This window comes from Phragmites australis, chromosome 17 (assembly GCF_958298935.1).
Source record: "Phragmites australis chromosome 17, lpPhrAust1.1, whole genome shotgun sequence".
In the NCBI taxonomy this organism is placed as follows: Eukaryota; Viridiplantae; Streptophyta; class Magnoliopsida; order Poales; family Poaceae; genus Phragmites; species Phragmites australis.
The window spans coordinates 24,708,331-24,728,082 of NC_084937.1; the positions used below are offsets into that span (position 1 = coordinate 24,708,331).

The window sequence follows — 19,752 nt, forward strand, 5'->3', positions numbered from 1 at the left end:
TCGTCATGGTGCAATCGTAGTAGCTACTACACAATCCGTTTCCTGTAGAAGCAGACATGTCAAAGTGGGCCGTACGCAATGGCACGCCTCTTGCCCGTCCGATTCCCATCACCAATGCCGACAAAGCTCATCTCAACACCCTACCACTGTGTGACCACTGACGGAGGTTAGTGGATCATGACCCTTTTAATCTTAAAAATTTATTGAAGAGACGTTTAATTTTACTACTGAGTACCAATAAATTGCTAATCTGGTCTCCTTTAATTTGTGCTCACGCTCCCTCTCTTTTTTTCCTTCAAGCGCTGCCACTGCGTGCGGCCTAAACCAGTGATCAAAACACCATCGTTCCCACGATCATGTCACATGCGCTCCACCACCCCGCGCCCAACTTCGGGCCCACCGGCGTCGGCGCACGGCGTTGCCTCACTGGTCACTAGAGGCTCGCCGCTCGCGTCGCGGACTCGCAGGCATGGGCATGGTGATGGGCGGCCTACCTTGCTAGGCTCCTCAGCGTTCCACCATGGCTGCGCCGGCTACTGGCAGATTGCAGTGCCATCACGTCCGATGCGCGTGGCGCCGTGGACGATCCACCGCGGCCGCGGCCGCGGCCGCTGCCGATGGCCGCCGACACGGCGCACAGCGCCCCGTGCCTGAGGCGACGAGTGCCCCCACCACTGGCCCTGCCATAACCTAACTTCTCGCAGCACCCGCAGTGCAGCGCCAGTACCCCACCGACGAGCGGGACCGAGGTAGCTATCGTGCCGCCGGTCCACGAGGTAGTTAATGTATCGCGAGCGCCATTGGTACGGCAGGTTGGTAAAAGGGAAGACCAGTGGAGGGGCAGGGCGAGGTGGGTCACGGTCGTGGAAGGCCGCCGTGCACGCGCCACGGACGCGTACGGCACCGCCCGTCACAGGACACAATCTCGGCAGCTGGCTTCACAGTGTCACCTCGCCACGTACCGCTGTCGCACCGCACGATCGAGACGCAGCACTCTGACGCGTCAGCCAGGCGGTAAAAGTGAAACCGTGAAGGTTAACCCGACCTGCTCCACCGACCCGACGCCGGTGGAAATGCAATTACGGTGCATCTAGGCTGTTTATTTTTCCGATTTAATATTTATCTATCTATTTTTTTTACCTTATATTTTTACGGTACAAATCTCCTCAACGTAAAAGAACAGTCTGATCACCGGTGCCCATAAACTCGAGAGAGGCCACCACGCGAGAAGAGCCGAAACACACCGTCTGTCCCATCCTTGCTCCGCTAGCTGGGAACTTGATGCTCGCTTGATCCCACGGCGCCGCGCATGCAGGAGCCCGGACGCCGGCCCGCGCCGCCGTTCGCGGGCGTCGACCTCCGCCGCCCGAAGGGCTACCCGGCGCCGGCGGCGAAGGCGGAGGCGGAGGAGCAGGCTCCGGACCCGTGCCCGCGGTGCGGGTCGCGGGATACCAAGTTCTGCTACTACAACAACTACAACACGTCGCAGCCGCGCCACTTCTGCAAGTCCTGCCGCCGCTACTGGACCAAGGGCGGCTCCCTCCGCAACGTCCCCGTCGGCGGTGGCACCCGCAAGAGCTCCTCCTCATCCTCCTCCTCGCCCGCCGCCGCCAAGAACCCGAAGTGGTCCAAGAACTCCAAGCGTCGCCGCGTCGCCCCGGCCCCGGAGCCCGCGCCCGCCAGCACGGACTCCTCCACCGCCGACGTCGCGAACACAGCACTCACGGCCGCGCCGTCGATGGAAGCCGCAGCAACGGTCGCCGCGGAGGATCCTGCCGCGCCTCCGGCGGCGGGCGGCGGTTTCACGGACACGCCGGTGGCGCTCGGGCTCGGGCTCACAGATGTTGGCTGCGGCGGGAAGGAGCTGCCGGACCCTGGCCAGTTCGAGTGGCCGTCGGGCTGCGACCTGGGGCCCTACTGGGGCACCGGCGTGTTTGCCGACGCCGATCCGGCGCAGTTCCTCAACCTGCCGTGAGCCCGTGAGCGAGTACACCATGGTTAGGATTCTTCCACCATCACGAGATGATGAACAGAGCAAAGCGTCGAGCTCTGAAGCTGGGCGCTGTAGTTTCCTGAGCCTGAGTGTAGTGATCTCCAGTCTCTCACTACTGGTCTGCTGATGCTGATTTTAGCCGTGCCGCCTTTTTACTTGAATCCAAAGGCTAACTTGGGCTGTGCTCTGTACAAATCCGTGCTTGTCTCGAGCTGATCATGGCACTTGATGCCCTGAAAACCACAAGAACAGTTGCAGGGAGAACGTATGTCGTTCTTTTCTTTCCTTGCTGATACGTTGTTATGGGCATTTCTGTATACCATTATACGATCGATGGCTAGGAACCTAAGTCCTGTTGGAAGTGTTGGTGCAGGGCATGCATATTCTAAGGCGAAGCATGTCATGGCGGTTCTTGGAAACTTAAAACTAGTATTATCGTTGGGTTTAGGCGAAAACCATCTTCGATCGTGTTCTAGTTCGGTCGCCAGTTATCATCACATATAATAACCACAGAGACTAATCGCCAAGTCCCATAGCAGCGACGGCGAGAAGTCGTGTCGTGCATCTGGCCGAGGTCATGCGACAAGATGAGAATGATTTGATTCGGTGGTAGGCTCGCTCAAGGCTGGCTCGCGTACGTAGTACAAGCCCGAATGATGCAGCTAGCAGCCGGGCGAGTACAGACTACACGATCGTGTACGTCAAGTGATTAGCAGTTCTGTTTGGCACCAGGCGCGAATACAGGGGGCTTTAGCCCTCTACCGTTTCTATGTCAATGCAGTCTCTTCGAGTCCTGCAGCAATTTTTTATTATTGTTGAAAAAGAAAAAGAAGAAAAGAGATACGAAGAAAAAGGAGAAAGAGAAGAAGAGAGGGTGAGTCCTCCAACAGTTTTTTTATTATAGATGAGGACGAGGAAGGAGAAAAACGTTGAAAAAGAAAGGAGGAGAGAGGTGAATGAGCTGACTGCCGGGCTCCTCTCCTTCCGCCGCGGTTTGGCACGTACCGACGTACGGGGTGGTATGGGGTTGGAACCAGAGTAGCAGACCCCGGGTCTGCTTGGTTGGACGTCAGCGTCGTGGGGTTTTTAAAATTCCGGGCCGCGGCGGACGTCGACAACTCTTTGATTCCGACGGCGACGTCTCTCGATCCCGACGGCGACTGGCCGTGCGCCGTGTCAGGGACGGGTCAGGGTCAGTCGCCGCCCTGTGCCTCGACGTGTGTCAGTGCCTCGGGCCCGCGAGGTTCGCGTCAGCGACAGCCCGTGCCCCTGCGCGCCCTCTGACTCAGCACCAGCTCCGGCGAGTGGCATAGTGGGGCGGCCGGCCGGCGATTTGCTTCCTCCCGCCGGCCGGCCGTTGCGCTAGAAACTCAGTAGGCCACGAGTGCTGCCGGCAAACCGCGGTCGCCAACAGCTGCATTGTTCGTCGATCGGGTGTGCAGATGTGATCTGTAACTGGCGTCCGTGCAACAATGTGCAAGCAAGATCCTACCTATCGCTTAATTTTTCTCTCATGTTTCATTGCACCGCTACTTTGGTCTTCTTTTTCCTCGTTAAGCACTTGGAATTGCTAGCTGAGAGCTGACTGTTTTGGCGCCACATCACCGGAACTAGGTTGATCTAGAGCAAAGGGGTTATTTGCCCTTGTTCCAACAAATTGAGGCTATATATTGGACGGACTTGAGTTCAGAACTGAAAGTGGACAAAGTTTAAAGTCCTTGGAGAAAAGTTATTCTAGTTCACACTCCTGTTGTAATGGAAAATTATTCCACAACAATTCTATGAAAAATATTGTGCTCGTGTAGATTTCAAACAATTGATAGGAATGACTAATGTAGTCGATCTCTATTACACACCAAACACGCAGTGTGTAACCGAATAATATCTTTAAGCATGTATGGGCAAATGGGAATTTGGATTAGACCTGAGCATGTCTCGAGCCGGACAGTAATGTCGTCGGATTGGATTTGTATATAATTTTTTCCTTAGAAAACCTTTGAAATGTAGGGAATTCTCTCAAAATCCCTACATGGACCTACCATTTTGTTATTTTTTGGAGGATTTCAAGTATTGATCAAACAAACCTCATGTTTACAGTCTTTGAGAAGTCCAAGGCATCCTGTTTTCCCCTTTTTCTCTCTACTCTAATAGATAATTTACTTCATAGCTCCTATAGTTTTCCTCAAGGTTTACAAAACCGTCTAACCCGAAAACTAGGACCTACCAATTTTCCAATATTCATGAAAACCAAAAAATTCGGTCAAAATTTGGCAAGAATTCGTATAAATTCACTCAATTAATTTTGTAAATCGAAGATAAAAATCGATCGAATTGAGTCAGCGAAAACCGGTCGAATTTCACCAAAAACCAAGCAAATTCTTTGATTTATATAACAAATTTTCCACATTTTGAATGAATTCATCGAAAACCGGTCGAATTTCCCGATTTGCCTAGCGCATTTCTTGAATTTAAGTGAAGTTTAACAAAAAAACTAAAAAATAGCTCAAAATTGTAAAATCAATAACTAATTCATCTGAGCTTAAAATTAAGTGAAACAAATTTTGTTGATTTCCATGTAACATGATCTACATGATAAAAATATTTATACTCATAAAAAAGTTGAATATTTCCCGTGATAAAATGTATTTGCTAAACCTAGTTAAATGCATAGTTAATTATTTGCTAATCCAAAAATCATGAAACAATTTTGTTAGTCTTCTTACATGATGCTATGTCTTTTAAAAATACATGACCTCATGAAATAGTTATTTTAACATGCAAAATTAGTGAAAATGTGTTGCAAATAGATTAATTCATAACTAACCTATCACACCTCCAAAATTAGTGAAACCATTTTTATTAGTTTAATTATACTATTCTTTATGTAGGAAAAATAATGGTAGACATGAAAAGGTTGATTACAATGTTATTTCTTAACATGTTCACTTTATGCTTGTGAACTTTGTAAAAATCATGAAGAAATTAATAAAATTATAAATGAAGTGAAATAAAATTTAAATATCCTCTTAATATACACCCTAAAAAATATATTTACATATTAAGCTTTTTCTTAATGTGATGGGCCAAATCATCCTGTTCGTACAGCCCATTTTAATATTTTTCTTTTTTTCCAAACTTTCTCTCAGGAAATATGATATAAATGGCATTATTTTTGAATTTATTTTCACATAAGGTCTTAAAATTTTCTTTAGTATTTTTAATTTTTGATATTTATTTATTAATTTTTAATTTAATTTTAAAAACCGGCCGAATTCAGAATGCGGTGCGAAATGAATTGATGAATATCGCGAATTTCAACTAGGTTTCAACAAATTTTTGGACCCTGATTTTCCTACGATATAGTCAAAGACTCAAAGTGCCAACTAGCCATGACATTAGATTTCCACATTTTCCCATTCAGTTGTTTTTTTTTCTTTGCTACAAGGGTCGAGCGGGGCTGGGCTGAGATCAGGTTTGAAATTTTAAACTCCTTGTCTCAAATATAATTTGAATGTAAATCCTTCATTTTTAATTTAAACCTAAACTAGATCTTAAAAAAATTCTCCAAGCAGCCCCATAATTCAAATACTACTTACCAAATAAACTTGGAATAAATTTGGACCCCACACATAATAGTAGGGAATGTTGGATGCTAACCCGACGGACAAACATTCGTCTTTACTGCCTTATCCCTACACCAAAAATAATAATAATCCAAAATCTAATCGAAATCCCCTGATAGGCGCACTATTTGACTATGGATAACTACACGTGTCACACAATAAAATTAAATATTGGATATATAGATTAAAAAAACAAATATTAGACATTTAAATATAGAAAACAAATATTAGACATCTAAATATAGAATTTAAATAATAAGATATTAAATATATATATTTTAAAAAAACATAATTTAAATTTATGCAATAATCATTGAATCAATTTAGATGAATGGTGAAGATCGATTCGATTTTCTATAACTCTTGCAATTTACAGGATTTAGATATATAGATGTTGTGGGCCCACTACTCAGGTAGTGGTAGTGTTGTCATGGCATCCGGCCATTTCACGGGTCCACGACGGTGCGCGATAGAATCGGTCCACCACTCCCGTACCCCGATCGAACACCTGAGACCGTGCCCTCCCTCGTCGCCGCCGCCGCCGCCGCCGCTGCCCCACGCCGGAGAAGATGGCCGAGAAGCCGGCGGGGCCCACCCCCAGAACGAGGGCCCGAGGTGGCCTCGCCTCCTCGGCGCCCTCCTCCAGGTCTCCCTTCCCTCGATCTGCATTTTCACCGGTATTTTGGTTTGAATCTTTTTGAACTTGTTTCAGCTATTTCCTCTGCGTTTCTTGATGCAGAAGGTTGTCTTCGATCTCGTACACCGCAACCCTGAATCAGACTAAGAAGGTGCGTTTCCGTCTGTCCCTTTGGAATTTTTTGCAACTTTCCTCTGAGATTTTTTAGCTTCTTGAATCGGCTGTTTGTTTTGTTCAGTAAACGGTGCGTCTTGCGTTCAAAGTTTGATTTCCTCCCCTTTTTTTGCCAAGTAGTGCTACATTGTGTGCTACAGAAGCTGGTGTGAGTGGGTGTTGGACAATGCATTGATGAACTGAAGTGGGGAATTATGAGTGCCCATTGCGGTTGCCAAAAATGTACGCTTCTTACTGGGGTGCTAATGGTTGTCGTTGATCTCTACCAACAACTCCACGTGCAGGTTCCTGACCCAAAGGTTGTGAGGACAACGAGAGCCACTCCTGCGAAGAAGCGGCCACAAGTGGATCAAGCACAGAAGCGGAGAGAAGAGCTTGCTGCTCTGCAGGAGCAGCTTAGTGGCCTGCAAAGGAAGTTGCTTGAGAAAGATGAAGCTCTGAGATCCGCGGAGAATTTGATTGGCCGAATCAGTGCAGCGAATGAAGCAGTTGATGAATTGAGGGGCCAGCTTTCCGAGAAGGAATCGCTGATCGAATATACTGGTTCGGAGCTGCATGGTGCAAAGGTGAAATAGGATTTGGTTTTTATTTTTGGCACTGCACTACATTTCATTCAACATACTGTTGTTATTAAACCAGTTATGCAGCGCATCCATTCAAGAAAGCACCACCCTAGCTACCGCCTTACTACCTTTGGAATTTCCGACTCCTGTGAAGATTGCAAATGCTGAATGCTTTAGTACCTTGTTGTACAGTTGCACTATTTTTACTCTAGGACATTGTAATTACTTTGATGGGGCCAAAACTTGTCAGTTGTGATTTTTTTTTTTTGCATTTAAAAGAAGGCTATGCATCCAAAGTTACAGCTAATCTAAAACAGTCAATCTGAAAGTAGTGCTATTAGATGTACACCATCTTTCATAAACCTATGATGATCCTGCGGTAGTTAGTCCATCCTTGTATTATCAATTCATGATTCATGTTGAACTGCACTGAAGAAAGAAACTTATGATATTATGATTTGAGGTTTTAACTGTACTATTGCCTAGCATTCGATGCTGTTGCTCCATGGGTTCAGCCAATCCATATGCAAACAAGAAAGAGTCCCCACTTTCATAGTTCTACTCTTAGAAATATCTGTTCCATTAGATCATTTCTATGCTTCAACGCCCTGCAGTCTTTCCTGAATTTTGGTTGCTAAGTGACAGATATGAAATAACTGATCCTGTTATTTGTGTTTGAACCGATCTGTCCTATTGTGATAAGTTTGCTGCTTCTGACTTGTGTTTTAATTCCTGTTTGTGTCACACTATAGATTGCCTACATCATGTGGAATCACCTCCTGCAACCTTTATTTATACGGCACATAATGAAAAGCGCTCACTGAAATCACATCGTTTATAATAAAACTGCTAGTAACCTGTTGTGTAACTCCTATTTATTGTAGGTTATGCTAGCAGAGAAGCAGGCAGCACTGGAGAAGTTAGAATGGGAGGCGAAGGTGTCGAATACAAAGGTGGAAGAACTCCAAGTAGATGTAGCATCTATGGATGTCGAAGTTTCTGCTCTCATGAAGTTGTTTAGGAAAATAACAGAGAATGACCAAGCCCCTTACCCCAGGGATAGAAAAGACGACTCATCTCTGGAATGTGAGCCAATTCAACTTGATGTAAGTTAATATTTTCCTTGTTAAAGTTTCATTTCTGTCTTTAGCATAATACCATATTTATTTTGTACTAATGTACTCCTAAATCCTGATTGGTGAAAATGTGCGTAGATTGCGTTTTCTTTCTGAATTCTTACATGCTGCTCCTATTGACATGCGGCAGGACACGGTTGGTGATTTTGACACCGAGAAGATGGAGCAGGAAATGTCGGCCTACATCTCGGCTCTAGCTGCAGCGAAAGAGAACCCTACTGACGAGTTCCTGAAAGCAGTAACTGAGGCAAGATTAAGACTTCAGGCTTTTGTACTCTAACCAGATTCCGAAGGAGCAGACTTCATACGCTCGTTGGTCGCTGTATTTTGCCGGTGCCTCGCATCCCTGCTGACAGTGCTCGCTCAGGGTCTTGCATTGCAGAGGATTCATGTCTGTGTTCTCTCATTTTGGATCTAATTTGAGCTTGTCGTAACTTAACGCTATGTACCGTGGTGTACGTGGCCGAACCTCTTGATAGATGTCATCATGTACCTTTTTAGTAGTGAACTTACAAGATGGTTCAGCTTGTCTTGTTGACCTAAAAAAATCCTTTTTTTTTTGTCGCCTGTGCTGCATATATTATTGGCGATCCGGCTTCTCGTTAACCTAAACAGAGAACATCAACATAACTCGTTACCTTCTGCAGTGTGCGCAAGACTAATTTTTGTCAATGTTTCAACATAGCCACAGTTGGATCCACAGATTGAAGCTCTGACGAGCCTGGTAGAAATTATGCCTGGTGTAACTCCACTCTCGTGAAAGGAGCAGCGCCGTGGTCGGCAAATCAGATACCGAACAGGCGCCCTGCACGGCTGACGTGGTCAGGTGTATTGCAACCAAGATCGACATGGAAGGAGCAGCGAAAGCATGCAGCAGAACTGCAGAAGCTTACTGAAATGAAAGCTTCTGCAGATTTCCAGCCGGCAAGTCCCCCCCCCCCCCCCGGCACTCGTTGGCAGCCTCCTCGCCGTCCACGCCGCAAAGGCCAACAGCCACCTCGCCGTAGGCGACCTCCGAATCACATCCCCGTCGAAGGGCCGCCGGCGCGACACCGAATGCGATCTATAGAGACAGCCGGAGACACTACCGTCTATCGCTAGCCAGCCTTGAGCCTTCCACCACTGCTCACGGTTTAATTAAACGAGCAACCGAAGGGAACAAAATCTTTGCACGACATGAACATCAATGGACTTTTGTGTGCCTCAAGGTTACATTCAGGCTGCTTTCAATTCTTTACCATCCCAAGTGCAAAGTTATTGCTCTGTATAGCATTGTGAGTTTGTGACAAAATCAGCAAGTCGACCTGACCATCCTGAAGATTTACAAAAGGAGACGAAAGCTCCTGGCTGTGAGCACAAGCTTGTTAATCGAGGCAACCCATTTGGCTCACACATTAGCTCAGATGGAAGATGCCCAGAGATGGTATGAACTCCTCAACACAGAGAGAGATGGCGGAAGCCTGAACATGCACAAAGGGCGTCGGCCTGGTTGCATTATATAGGCGTGCATGTCACCTGCACGTACACCAGCCTAACAAGAGCTTGTTTAACCTAAGAGATAAGAGGACAAAATATTTGCACGGGCCTACGCTTATCTCCTAACTGCATATATAGCATTTGAAACAGAAGTATCTAAATAAGTATACTCCCCGCTTTACTGCATCACAATTAGTGCACTGGTTGGTCTCAAAGCGCACATGAACTCAAGCGACAGAGATAATTGCTGCAAAGTTTGGTGGACTTATGCAACCTTAGCGATGGCAATGTTCCAGACAATACCCATTGAAAAGATCGGCGATGTCCTAAGAGAGGATTGAATTAAGACACTTAAAACTAATCAATTCTAAAAACTTCGCAAGATAAATTTATATTATTTTCTATCTAAATATACTCTAAGTTCATTTAGTGTGTCTACCCTACCGTTCAAATGTTTGTAACCTATAGTCAATCCTAGCAAACTACTCTACGAGGGTAAACGTGCAAGGATAGATTGCAAGAACTAAATACGAAACGCAAAGATGGTAGAGAGAGCAAATTCAGCATAAGAGATTTTTATCACGTGGTATTAATAAACACCACCCCTAGTCCATGTTAGAACAACCACCTAAGCTATAGTTCCCGGATGGCACCCGGTCATGACCCTTGAACCATCAAGACAAGACCTCACTTTTTCGTGAAAAAAAGTATGCCAAAATCGGAGTTTGCATGCACAAGTTACACCCATTTTACTGAACACAGCCAAAAATCGTGTGTTATAGCCTACTAAAACAACTAAAAATATGAAAAACAGCCAACATAGCGCTAGGAGGCTTGGGTCCCCCCGATGCCCCCGAAAGCCCAGAAGGTAGTGCCACATGACCAGCAACAACGAGGATAAGTTCAGACGGAGCATGCAACACCTGATTGCCCATGCTTTCCAGGGCCCGCGGGACATAAAACCCCCAAAAAGTGTGCTCTGGTTATAGATTTTGGGGTTAAACTAGGCAACATGATAAAGTCTAGTTGATTTTCTCGTCGGCCTCAAAATTATCTTTCTATGGAAAAAAAGAAGCTAAAATCGGAGTTTGTATGCACAATTACACAAATTTTACTGAAGCACAAGCCTATCTTTCGATCACTTGACACCGACTTCGCTTCGGAGCTTGAGCCACTAAGGCAAGAGTCTTCGTGTTCTCGTACAAGAGTCTTACCACCACTCCACATCAAGTTAGAAGGTCAACAAGTTTAAGCCACTAAGGCCTAAGGTGTCGACGATTCACTAAGACTTCAAGGCGCTGGTGTACCTCTCGGTATAAGCTAGGATCACTCCTTGATCCTCTCTCTAGGTAGCAACACCTAGACACAACTCTCTCTAGGCATATTAGCACCAATCACTTTCTAATATTGTGCTTAATTTTCTTAGATGATCACTTTTAACACTTTGGTGGCTTAGATGTCTTCTGAAATATCTATATGCTTTCATGGACCCCGACACACTCAAATGGCTAAGTGGAGAGGTATTTATAGCCTCAACCCCGTAAACTAGCCATTGCTCCAATGGCTCTAACAAACTGTGAACACCGGATGATTCGGTGTCAACAGCAATACCAACATCAAACCATCTGTTGTGTACAACAGTACAAACTCCATTCAAATCCATTTGTGAACACCGGATATTCCAATGTAACCTTCAACTCTATCATTGGATCATCCGATGTATATACTTGAGCCTGATCGAGCCGCTTCTTCACTGTTCAATTGTCTAGTGTGTATAACCCTATTGATCACCGGACCATCCAGTGTGTACAACTTCTCACACATCTGAAAATCTTCTGGAAAATCCTTCGGTGAAACCTCCGGTGTATTCTTCTCTTCATCATCGGACAATCTAGTAAGTTCAAAACTCTTCTGCATTGAAAAACTTTCTCCTGGAAAATACTCTGGTGTGCATTTCTCCTTAACACTAGATCATCCGGTGTGTTGAATTGCAGAACATCTTCTGAGACAAAATGCTTCGGTGTGTGCACCAATCAGAGCACCGAACCATCCGGTGAGGTCTTCACTTTTCTTCTCTCAGTCAAACACTTCACTGAGCACCGGAGCATCTGATGAGTTTTTCTTTTTGAGCACCAGACCATTCGGTGAGTGTATTTTCTTCTAAACTCATCCGATTCAACCATTAATGAGTTGGCTTTGGTGATTTCTTCATGTATTGCATCCATGAGACTCACTAAAACATATACTTGATAAACATGTTAGTCTCATTGACTATATTATCATTAATCACTAAAATCACATACATGCTCTAAGAAGGTCATGTTCGCTACACCCATACCTATCCACGAGTACAATTTTACCCATAGTCGTACCCAAGCGTGTAATGGGTACCCGACGAGTTACCCACACCCACTTCAATTATGCTATAGTGAACAGGTGCTTCCAATAGATGTTTCTGAAATCCACATGGACAATGATTTCAATTGAAGAATTGGGATTCAGAGTAAAGGAATTTAGGCTTGAAATAATGCAATCATCCGAGCTAATCGTGCTATCAACTCGTTATTAGCCACTGCAAGAAGTCAAGAACTAGAAGTGGAACAGATGTTGCTGCTCGATCTGGATCTGGATCCCAAAAGGCAAAAAGCCATGATTTTTCCCAAACACAAACCATCCCAATCCAAATGGAAATGAATCAATATCACCTAATCAACATCCACCCAAAAGAATGCACAGATGAGCAGAAAGGAACTATTTTCTTTTTTCTTTTACCTACCTCAATTGTGAGCCCGTAGAGAAGTGGGTCTTGCCAGCATTGTCGAGGCCAGCATTGCTCAACAGTAACCACCCGCCCCAGGGGGATCTAGAGTTCGATGCAACTAACCACTGACACGACGAACAGAATTCACTCACCTACGCGGACGTTTGAGTCAGCATCCCTCCTTAGCCTCATCTTCTTGATGATGAAGCTAGCCCCGATGAAGGTGCCCGACGACACCACAAGGACTAGGCCCTTGGCGTTGTCCGATGACATGCCCCTGCGCCCGACCGCCGCCATCACTGTGGACGCCGATGTCGCCATGACAACTCACCGCCTCCGGTTCATTTGTCTCTACACCACCAGCAGGTCCACGTCTCGCAGACTCGCATTCAAGACTCAAGAGTGGGTGGTGTGGGCGTCTAGGGGTTGGGGCTCTGGGTGAGGCGATGGTGTATTGGGTTGGATGAAGGACAGAAGGAGGTGGGCCATGGGTAGTGGGCTGGTGGCCTGGTGCCTAATGGGGACGTCGGACCCATGGGTAAATGGTTTCGGGTACTATAATAATGTATCCAAACCTGCTATACTCGATGGGTGAGAATTTTACCCGCTAACAGACCCACGGGTGCAAAAAATACCCTATACTTAGCCCCTATAGAGTAAATACCCATTAGGTAGCAGGTAACGGGTACCCATTGCCATCCCTATGCAACCTTGTATCACGAAAGAATAATTCATCATTTCTTCTTAATTCAGAGTAACCATTCTGATCAAGAGAAGAGATAGCTAATGGTGTTCGATGAAATATGTACAACCCTTGCTTCCATTGTTGAAAAACTCGATCTAGAGGCTTTATCAATGGAGTCACATTTGGCATACATTTAGAACCCTAATCCTAGATTAGCATTAATTAATTGGATTAGGATCAATCTAGGGTTCTGAATTATGTCAAGATTCATGTTATTCGAGGTATCTTGGGCTCTTGATACCATGTTAGATCTTAATACTGAGAAATTTTGGAGCAGGACCTTAGATAACCACATGAACACAAGCCTAATTGCCGAAATTGAGATTAGAACCTGAATTAGAAAATGCCATGCGATGGTGATGTTGATGCAACAACTAAAACACCTTGATCAGCCCTTCAATGCTCATGTAGTCCTGTAGCCGTCCTCCTTCTTGTGGCCGGTCTTCATATCAACCAAAAGTGTCTCTAGATTAGTTTTGGAGAGAGAGAGAGAGAGAGAGAGAGGTTGTTAGGGTTTTAGCTTACTACTTAATAACAAGATTAGTGTGATAGCTAGATAACTCTCTCATTATATAGCACTAATTTGATCGGGGACATAACCAATTTTGTGTTTAGCCCCCAATCACAAGCAAATTAGAATATTAGCCCCTAATGACATCCTAACTACATAATCAGTTGGCTGCCCCTTAACAAATAGGCTAATTGCAAAACAATAGCCAAAGATCACACAATTATCTAACAAGAAGAAACATTAACTGCTAAAAATAGATAGATAACATAGCGGATAAATGAATCATGGATAGTAGGAACCAATTGACACTTAGACCATGTTTGACAGAGCTCCAACTCCGAGATTCATAAATGATTTGAAGTTCGTAGGATAAAATAAAGTAGTTTAAATATATATTTTTAGTCTAAAATAAGAACAAAAAATCTTAACCAAAGATCCTCTAACTACCCATAGCTCTAACTCCTAGAATTACTAGAGTTATATATGACCAGCTCTAAGAATTCTTGGAGCTGGAGCTCTGCGAAACAAGCACTTACTCTCAGAGGTATTAATGGTGACGATGAATAATAAATAGTTACCATATCTAGGCACCTTAGGGTTTCCTGTAATTCTCGAGGTATATCTTTATCTTTCGGAAAGAGGTTTCTAGAAGAAAGAAAACTACTCGTAGATACCCAAGGCATCCTGTGATCGAGAAGGTTTATCTCAAAAATAGAAATGAGGAGTTCAGAGGACGTACGACACCCCCTATATAATATATATATATATATATATATATATATATATATATATATATATATATATATATATATATATATATATATATATATATATATATATATATATACAGAGTCAAGGGGCTCTGCAGAGGAAGAGCCCAAACAAGTCATTAGAAACCAACAGAAGTCAAGGAGGAAGTTGCTAACTAGGTTTAAATTCATCTACGCTAACTACACCCCCTTCTAACAGGCTCAGATCAATACAAGGCAAACATGACATAGAGTTATTATCCTCAGAGAGGCCCGAATTTGTCTAAAAAACTATATGTATTCTCTTTATGATTCGTCTACTCAAAGCATCCCCTAATTCTTTAACAAGTTCATTAGATCGACGGTTCATAAATCGTCGACAGTTGGTGTCGTCCGTGTGGATCGTGAAAAAATGCATTGAAGAATCTACACACGAGATGTAGTTGACATTGCCCAAAGCTTCACCAAAAACTGGATTTTTGGATGTGGGGTTCTACGATAACTTTACCTCTCTTCCTGACGAATCGATGATCGGTCAAGTGGATTTCGGCGATGAACTTTTCGGCGATGAGGTAAGTTAATTTATGGATCAATGCGCCAAAAATTACAACATCGAGTTCGAACCACTTGGCTGCCAAGATACCAACATGGATTGTAAAGATACCAAGTCGGGATAAATCCCTACAGCTTCTGACAACATGGATTGTAAAGATACCAACTGGGAGCAATCCGATCAAGCATCCATGATGGATCTGGACACTACTCTAATGGAGATTATCCCCAAGAAGTTTTCGCTATCAGAGACAACGGGTGATGATCTGAGTCATCATGATGAAAACACTGCAAATGGCCAGGGTCCTCCGACCCCGGCGGCAGGCAATGGTTAGCCTCTGGAAGGCACACCACCCATGGTCCTTAACGGAGCACCGATCTTATCATCTCCTAAACATCCACAAGGGGTTCACCACTTTAAGTCCACAACTGCTAATAGGATCCTCCTTCTACAAGAGGTCCTCATGCACCCTCCAACCACAGATTTGACTACCCCAACCAGTAAGTATTGGATGAACTCGACGATCGACTTAATAAAGGAGATCCTCTAGGCTGAGAACTCTCATCTGGATCTAACCAAAAATAGTGCTAATCGGAGCATACCAGGCAATCCTCCATCATACGGTGCGCCAGACCTGGAGAGGTGTAACCCCTAGAACAAAGCTTCCACGGATGACAATCGGGCAAACAACTGCTGTCGAACCTCACTAGTCAGAGGTCATCTGATCAATGACTTGTGTGAGGTCATCAATAACCAGCAAAGACGCCCAGGGGCCTCTAAAGAGGCTTCATCTACCCCTCATTGATCCAATCAAGGAACGTCCCAACATCGATCAAATTGGGACCGATCTCCGATCGCCATGGGAATGACTCTCGAGGATGCTGGAACCAAGCAAGACGTCATCGTCGGATGCCTAGCCTTCTCTCTAGATCTACAAAATGTGAGCTGGCTGGCAAGGTTTCGCCCTGAGATGATCGAGAAATACAATGAAAGTACAAATCCCGTTGAGCTCCTTCAGATATATACCATGGTCATTCAGGTAGCTAGTGGGGACGAGAAGGTAATGACGAATTACCTCCCTAAATCCCTTGAAGGGAGGCTAAGATATGGTTGACCAATCTATCGCCAGAGATAATCTACTCGTGGGAGCAGCTATGCGACATGTTTCGAGCTAACTTCCAGGGTACGCATATTCGCCTCGACACGAAAAACGATCTCCACCATTGCGAGTAGATGGAGAATGAAACCTTGCTCGAGTTCGTGTGCCGCTTTAGCGATACCTAGAATATCATCCCCAAGATTAGCAACTACAATGTCAACCAAGTATTCACTCAAGGGGTTAAGAGTCGATGCTGTGTTGAAGACATCGCTAGAAATGAACCTGTCGGAGGATGAACTCCACAAGCGGGGATCCGGAGGGACCCCATTTGTGATTCGGCCGGGGGGATGATTCTGAATCTACCTCGTACATGAAATAAATGAGAGTAAATGAGATGCAGGTGGGTTGGATGATTAGATGCAGGAGGAAATAAATGCTCAGGGGATTTTAGACAGGTTCGGGCCGCATAGAGCATAATACCCTACTCCTGTGTATATGCTATAAATGCTCAGGGAATGCCTCTCTAAGGATCTCTTGTGTTACAAGGATATTTGTCTAAAACTTGAGCTTCGTGTGCTTGTCTCAGTCTTGAAGAAGATGTTGTCTTCTGTGTGTCTCGATCTTCTCAGTTCAGTCTATCAATCCAGAGTTCTCCTTCTCCGGGGAGCCCGCCCCTCTTTTATACCCCGTCGGGGCGAGTAGCGTGCCTAGAAAGGATGACGTGACTTCCAAGGCATCATAAATGGAAAGCAACCATCACGGGCTGCAATTTGATGTGATGGGGGGGTTAAAAATACGCTCCCGTCCGGTCTTGTCGTCGTCATCCCGCTTTTCAGCGGGTGCTGCGGGGAGGGCCCACGGGGCAGCCACCGAGCACCCCGCGTGCCCGCCCGGTCAGAGCGAGCCTGACACAGCAGAGCGGCAGGCGATATGCCTCGAGCCTTGCGACGATATCCCGAGGTGCGCTGGATGACGCACGATGGAACCCGCCACATTAAATGTCCCCACGCCTCCCTGCTAGGCTGTGGCAGGGAGTGACAGCAGGCGTGGGGGGAGTGGTTGGAAGTGACAGGCCACGCGCCCTCTTAAATGCAACATCGGGCCTCTCACCAATTGACACCTCACCGCCGAGCCCCTATGGGGACCACCGGCGAAGGACTTCTCAGGTCCTCGAAGAACTGTGAGTGCTCGGGGACTACTGTTCATAGCCCCGAGCACTCTCTCCCGGATATGCCCTTTCTTGGTTCTCGGGGAACTTGGGTACTCGGGGACCACTGTTCATGGCCCCGAGCACCCTCTCCCGGAACTTGGTCTTCTCGGGTGCTCGGAGACCACTGTTCATGGCCCCGAGCACCCTCTCCTGGAACTTGGTCTTCTTGGGTCCTTGGAAAACTCGGGTGCTCGAGGCCATGAACAGTGGTCCCCGAGTTCATGGCCCCGAGCACCTTCTCCCGGGACTTGGTCTTCTCGGACCTCGGGGAGATAATCCCCGAGGGAAGGCGTCACGTGGCACTCTGCTGTCCTGGCCTCAGGACTCGGGGACCCCTAGTTCCCATATCACCGACAAAACCCAAAACAGTTAAAGACCTCATGTAGATCGTCGATAAGTCTGCTAAGGCCAATGATTCTCTCCTCTACATCAAGGAGAAGACTCAGAGCATAAAGCGTCATCAACCTGATCTCAACGGCAACAAGGTCCAGAGCAAGCACAAGAAGAATACCAAGGGAGGTAAGGGCAAGAAAGCTAAATCTAATGAAGTTTTTGCAGATTTACTCGACATCCGTCACGACTAGTGCTCCGGTCCTTCCCAGGGCAAAAGCTTTACACCAAGCTCTGGCAAAAGAGATAAAAAAGCCTTGGTGCAACTTCCACCAAACCGACAACCACAACATCTATGAGTACCGCCTTTGGAAAGAGTTGGTCAAGGAGGAGGTCAAAAAGGTAGACAAAGAAAGGAAGACCCAGGTCACGACCTAGAGTAGGGATTCCAGCTCTGACAGCAGTTCGGACGACACGGATCCGATGTCTTTTCAGCCAGGCGAGAGGATAATCGACCACATGTTCGGTGGTTCCGCATCCTACGAGTCCAAATGGCAGTAGAAGATGGTGAGCCAAAAAGTCTTAGTTGCCATACTCAAGGGTCGTCAAGCCGTTAAGTGGTCAGACACTAAAATCTCTTTCAGCCATGAAGACTGCCCCAAAAACTTCGTACGACCAGGCCACTTCCCTATAGTGGTTGAGCCCATGATAAATAGTTGCAGAGTTACCTAAGTCCTTATCGATGGATGGAGTTCCTTGAACATCCTCTTTGCTAACGCACTCAAAGGAACATAGATCTCTTGGTTTGCTATCAAGCCAGTCACTCAAGCCTTCCACGGTATAGTAACTGGATCTTCAGCCACCCTCATCGGCCAGATATCGCTACCTGTTACCTTCAGGAAGCATAACAACTTCTGGATAGAGAAAATTCTGTTCCACATGGTAGATTTCGAGAAGGTGTACAATGTCATCTTAGGAAGACCTACTCTCGCCAAATTCATGGCAGTCACGCATTATGCTTATCAGTGCGTGAAGATCCTGGGACCCGAGGGAGTCATCACCATTCGGGGTTGCACGAAAGCAGGCTTATGCTGTGACAAACAAAATCTAGACATGGCCGCGCAGCATCAACTCGGCAGGGAGACAAAAAACACAAGGCCTAAGGCTGTTGTGAAGTCTCACGATCAAGTCAAAGCAGATCCTTTAGACCCAACAGAACTCTCCAAGACCGTTCGGATCGGCTCTAACCTGAATCCCAAATAGGAACTCGCACGCATCACCTTCATCCGAACAAACGCCAATGTGTTCGCCTAGCAACCATCAAACATGCCCAGGATCCCTAAGGAGGTGATTGAGCATAAACTAGCTATCTGGTCCGACGCATAGCTGATCAAATAGAAACTTCGATAGTTTGCACCCGATCAGAAAGAAACCATCAATGAGGAAATTGAAAGGCTCACCAAGACAGATTTTATTCGAGAGGTGAATCACCTCAAGTGGCTTGCAAGCCCAATTATATTAAAAAAGTCAAACGGTAAATGGCGAATATGTGTCGACTCTATGGATCTCAGCAAAGCTTGCCCTAAGGTTGCTTTTCCTCTATGATGAATAGATCAAATAGTTGACTTCACCTCTAGCTGCGACTATCTAAGCATTTTTACTGTCTATTCTGGTTATCATCATATTAGTATGTATCTTAGAGGATGAAGAGAAGACCTATTTTATTATTTTGTTTGGAGTCTATTGCTATGTTAAAATATTCTTATTGAAGAATGCTGGTTGCCTGGCTGTGCGCGGCGAGGGCACGGGCCAACCGGCCAGCTGGCCAGGGGGCGGAGCGAGAGGAGCTAGCAGAAGAGCGGGAATGGATCCTGGTCCGGACATGGCCAATCCATTAATGGACGGTGAATGAAGAAGGCGTTGCCTAATCCAGCGGCCGGGAAGCACCAGGCCACAACACGTCCCAAAATTACCCGCCCCGTTCCGCACGGCGCGTGCCGGCCACCACCTGGCCGGCACCGGCATGCGCGTGCCAAAGATAGCCACACCGCCTCCGTCTCCCTCTCGCCTCCCGTATAACTGCACCACGCTCACCGCCTTCGCGTCCCCACTTTCGGCGTCGATCGAACCACGCCCGCAGCTAGCTTTCCCGCCGGGCCGATTGGAACAGTAAGCCCGAAGACGTTGCCCCC

The 19,752-nt window shown here is 46.1% G+C and overlaps 2 protein-coding genes across 2 annotated transcripts; both read left to right on the forward strand.

The window, feature by feature from the left end:
- The first annotated feature begins 1,181 nt into the window (after positions 1–1,181).
- Positions 1,182–2,858, forward strand: LOC133896734 (dof zinc finger protein MNB1A-like). The gene has a single exon (XM_062337338.1). It carries the CDS (start codon positions 1,310–1,312, stop codon positions 1,973–1,975), a length of 666 nt encoding a protein of 221 aa, XP_062193322.1. The 5' UTR covers positions 1,182–1,309; the 3' UTR covers positions 1,976–2,858.
- Positions 2,859–6,038: 3,180 nt separating this feature from the next.
- LOC133896605 (protein MICROTUBULE BINDING PROTEIN 2C-like) lies at positions 6,039–8,684 on the forward strand. Its single transcript, XM_062337205.1, has 5 exons — positions 6,039–6,262; positions 6,356–6,404; positions 6,712–6,993; positions 7,875–8,096; positions 8,257–8,684. The coding sequence occupies exons 1-5, from the start codon at positions 6,186–6,188 to the stop codon at positions 8,404–8,406; spliced, it is 780 nt and encodes a 259-aa protein (XP_062193189.1). The 5' UTR covers positions 6,039–6,185; the 3' UTR covers positions 8,407–8,684.
- The last annotated feature ends 11,068 nt before the right edge of the window (positions 8,685–19,752 follow it).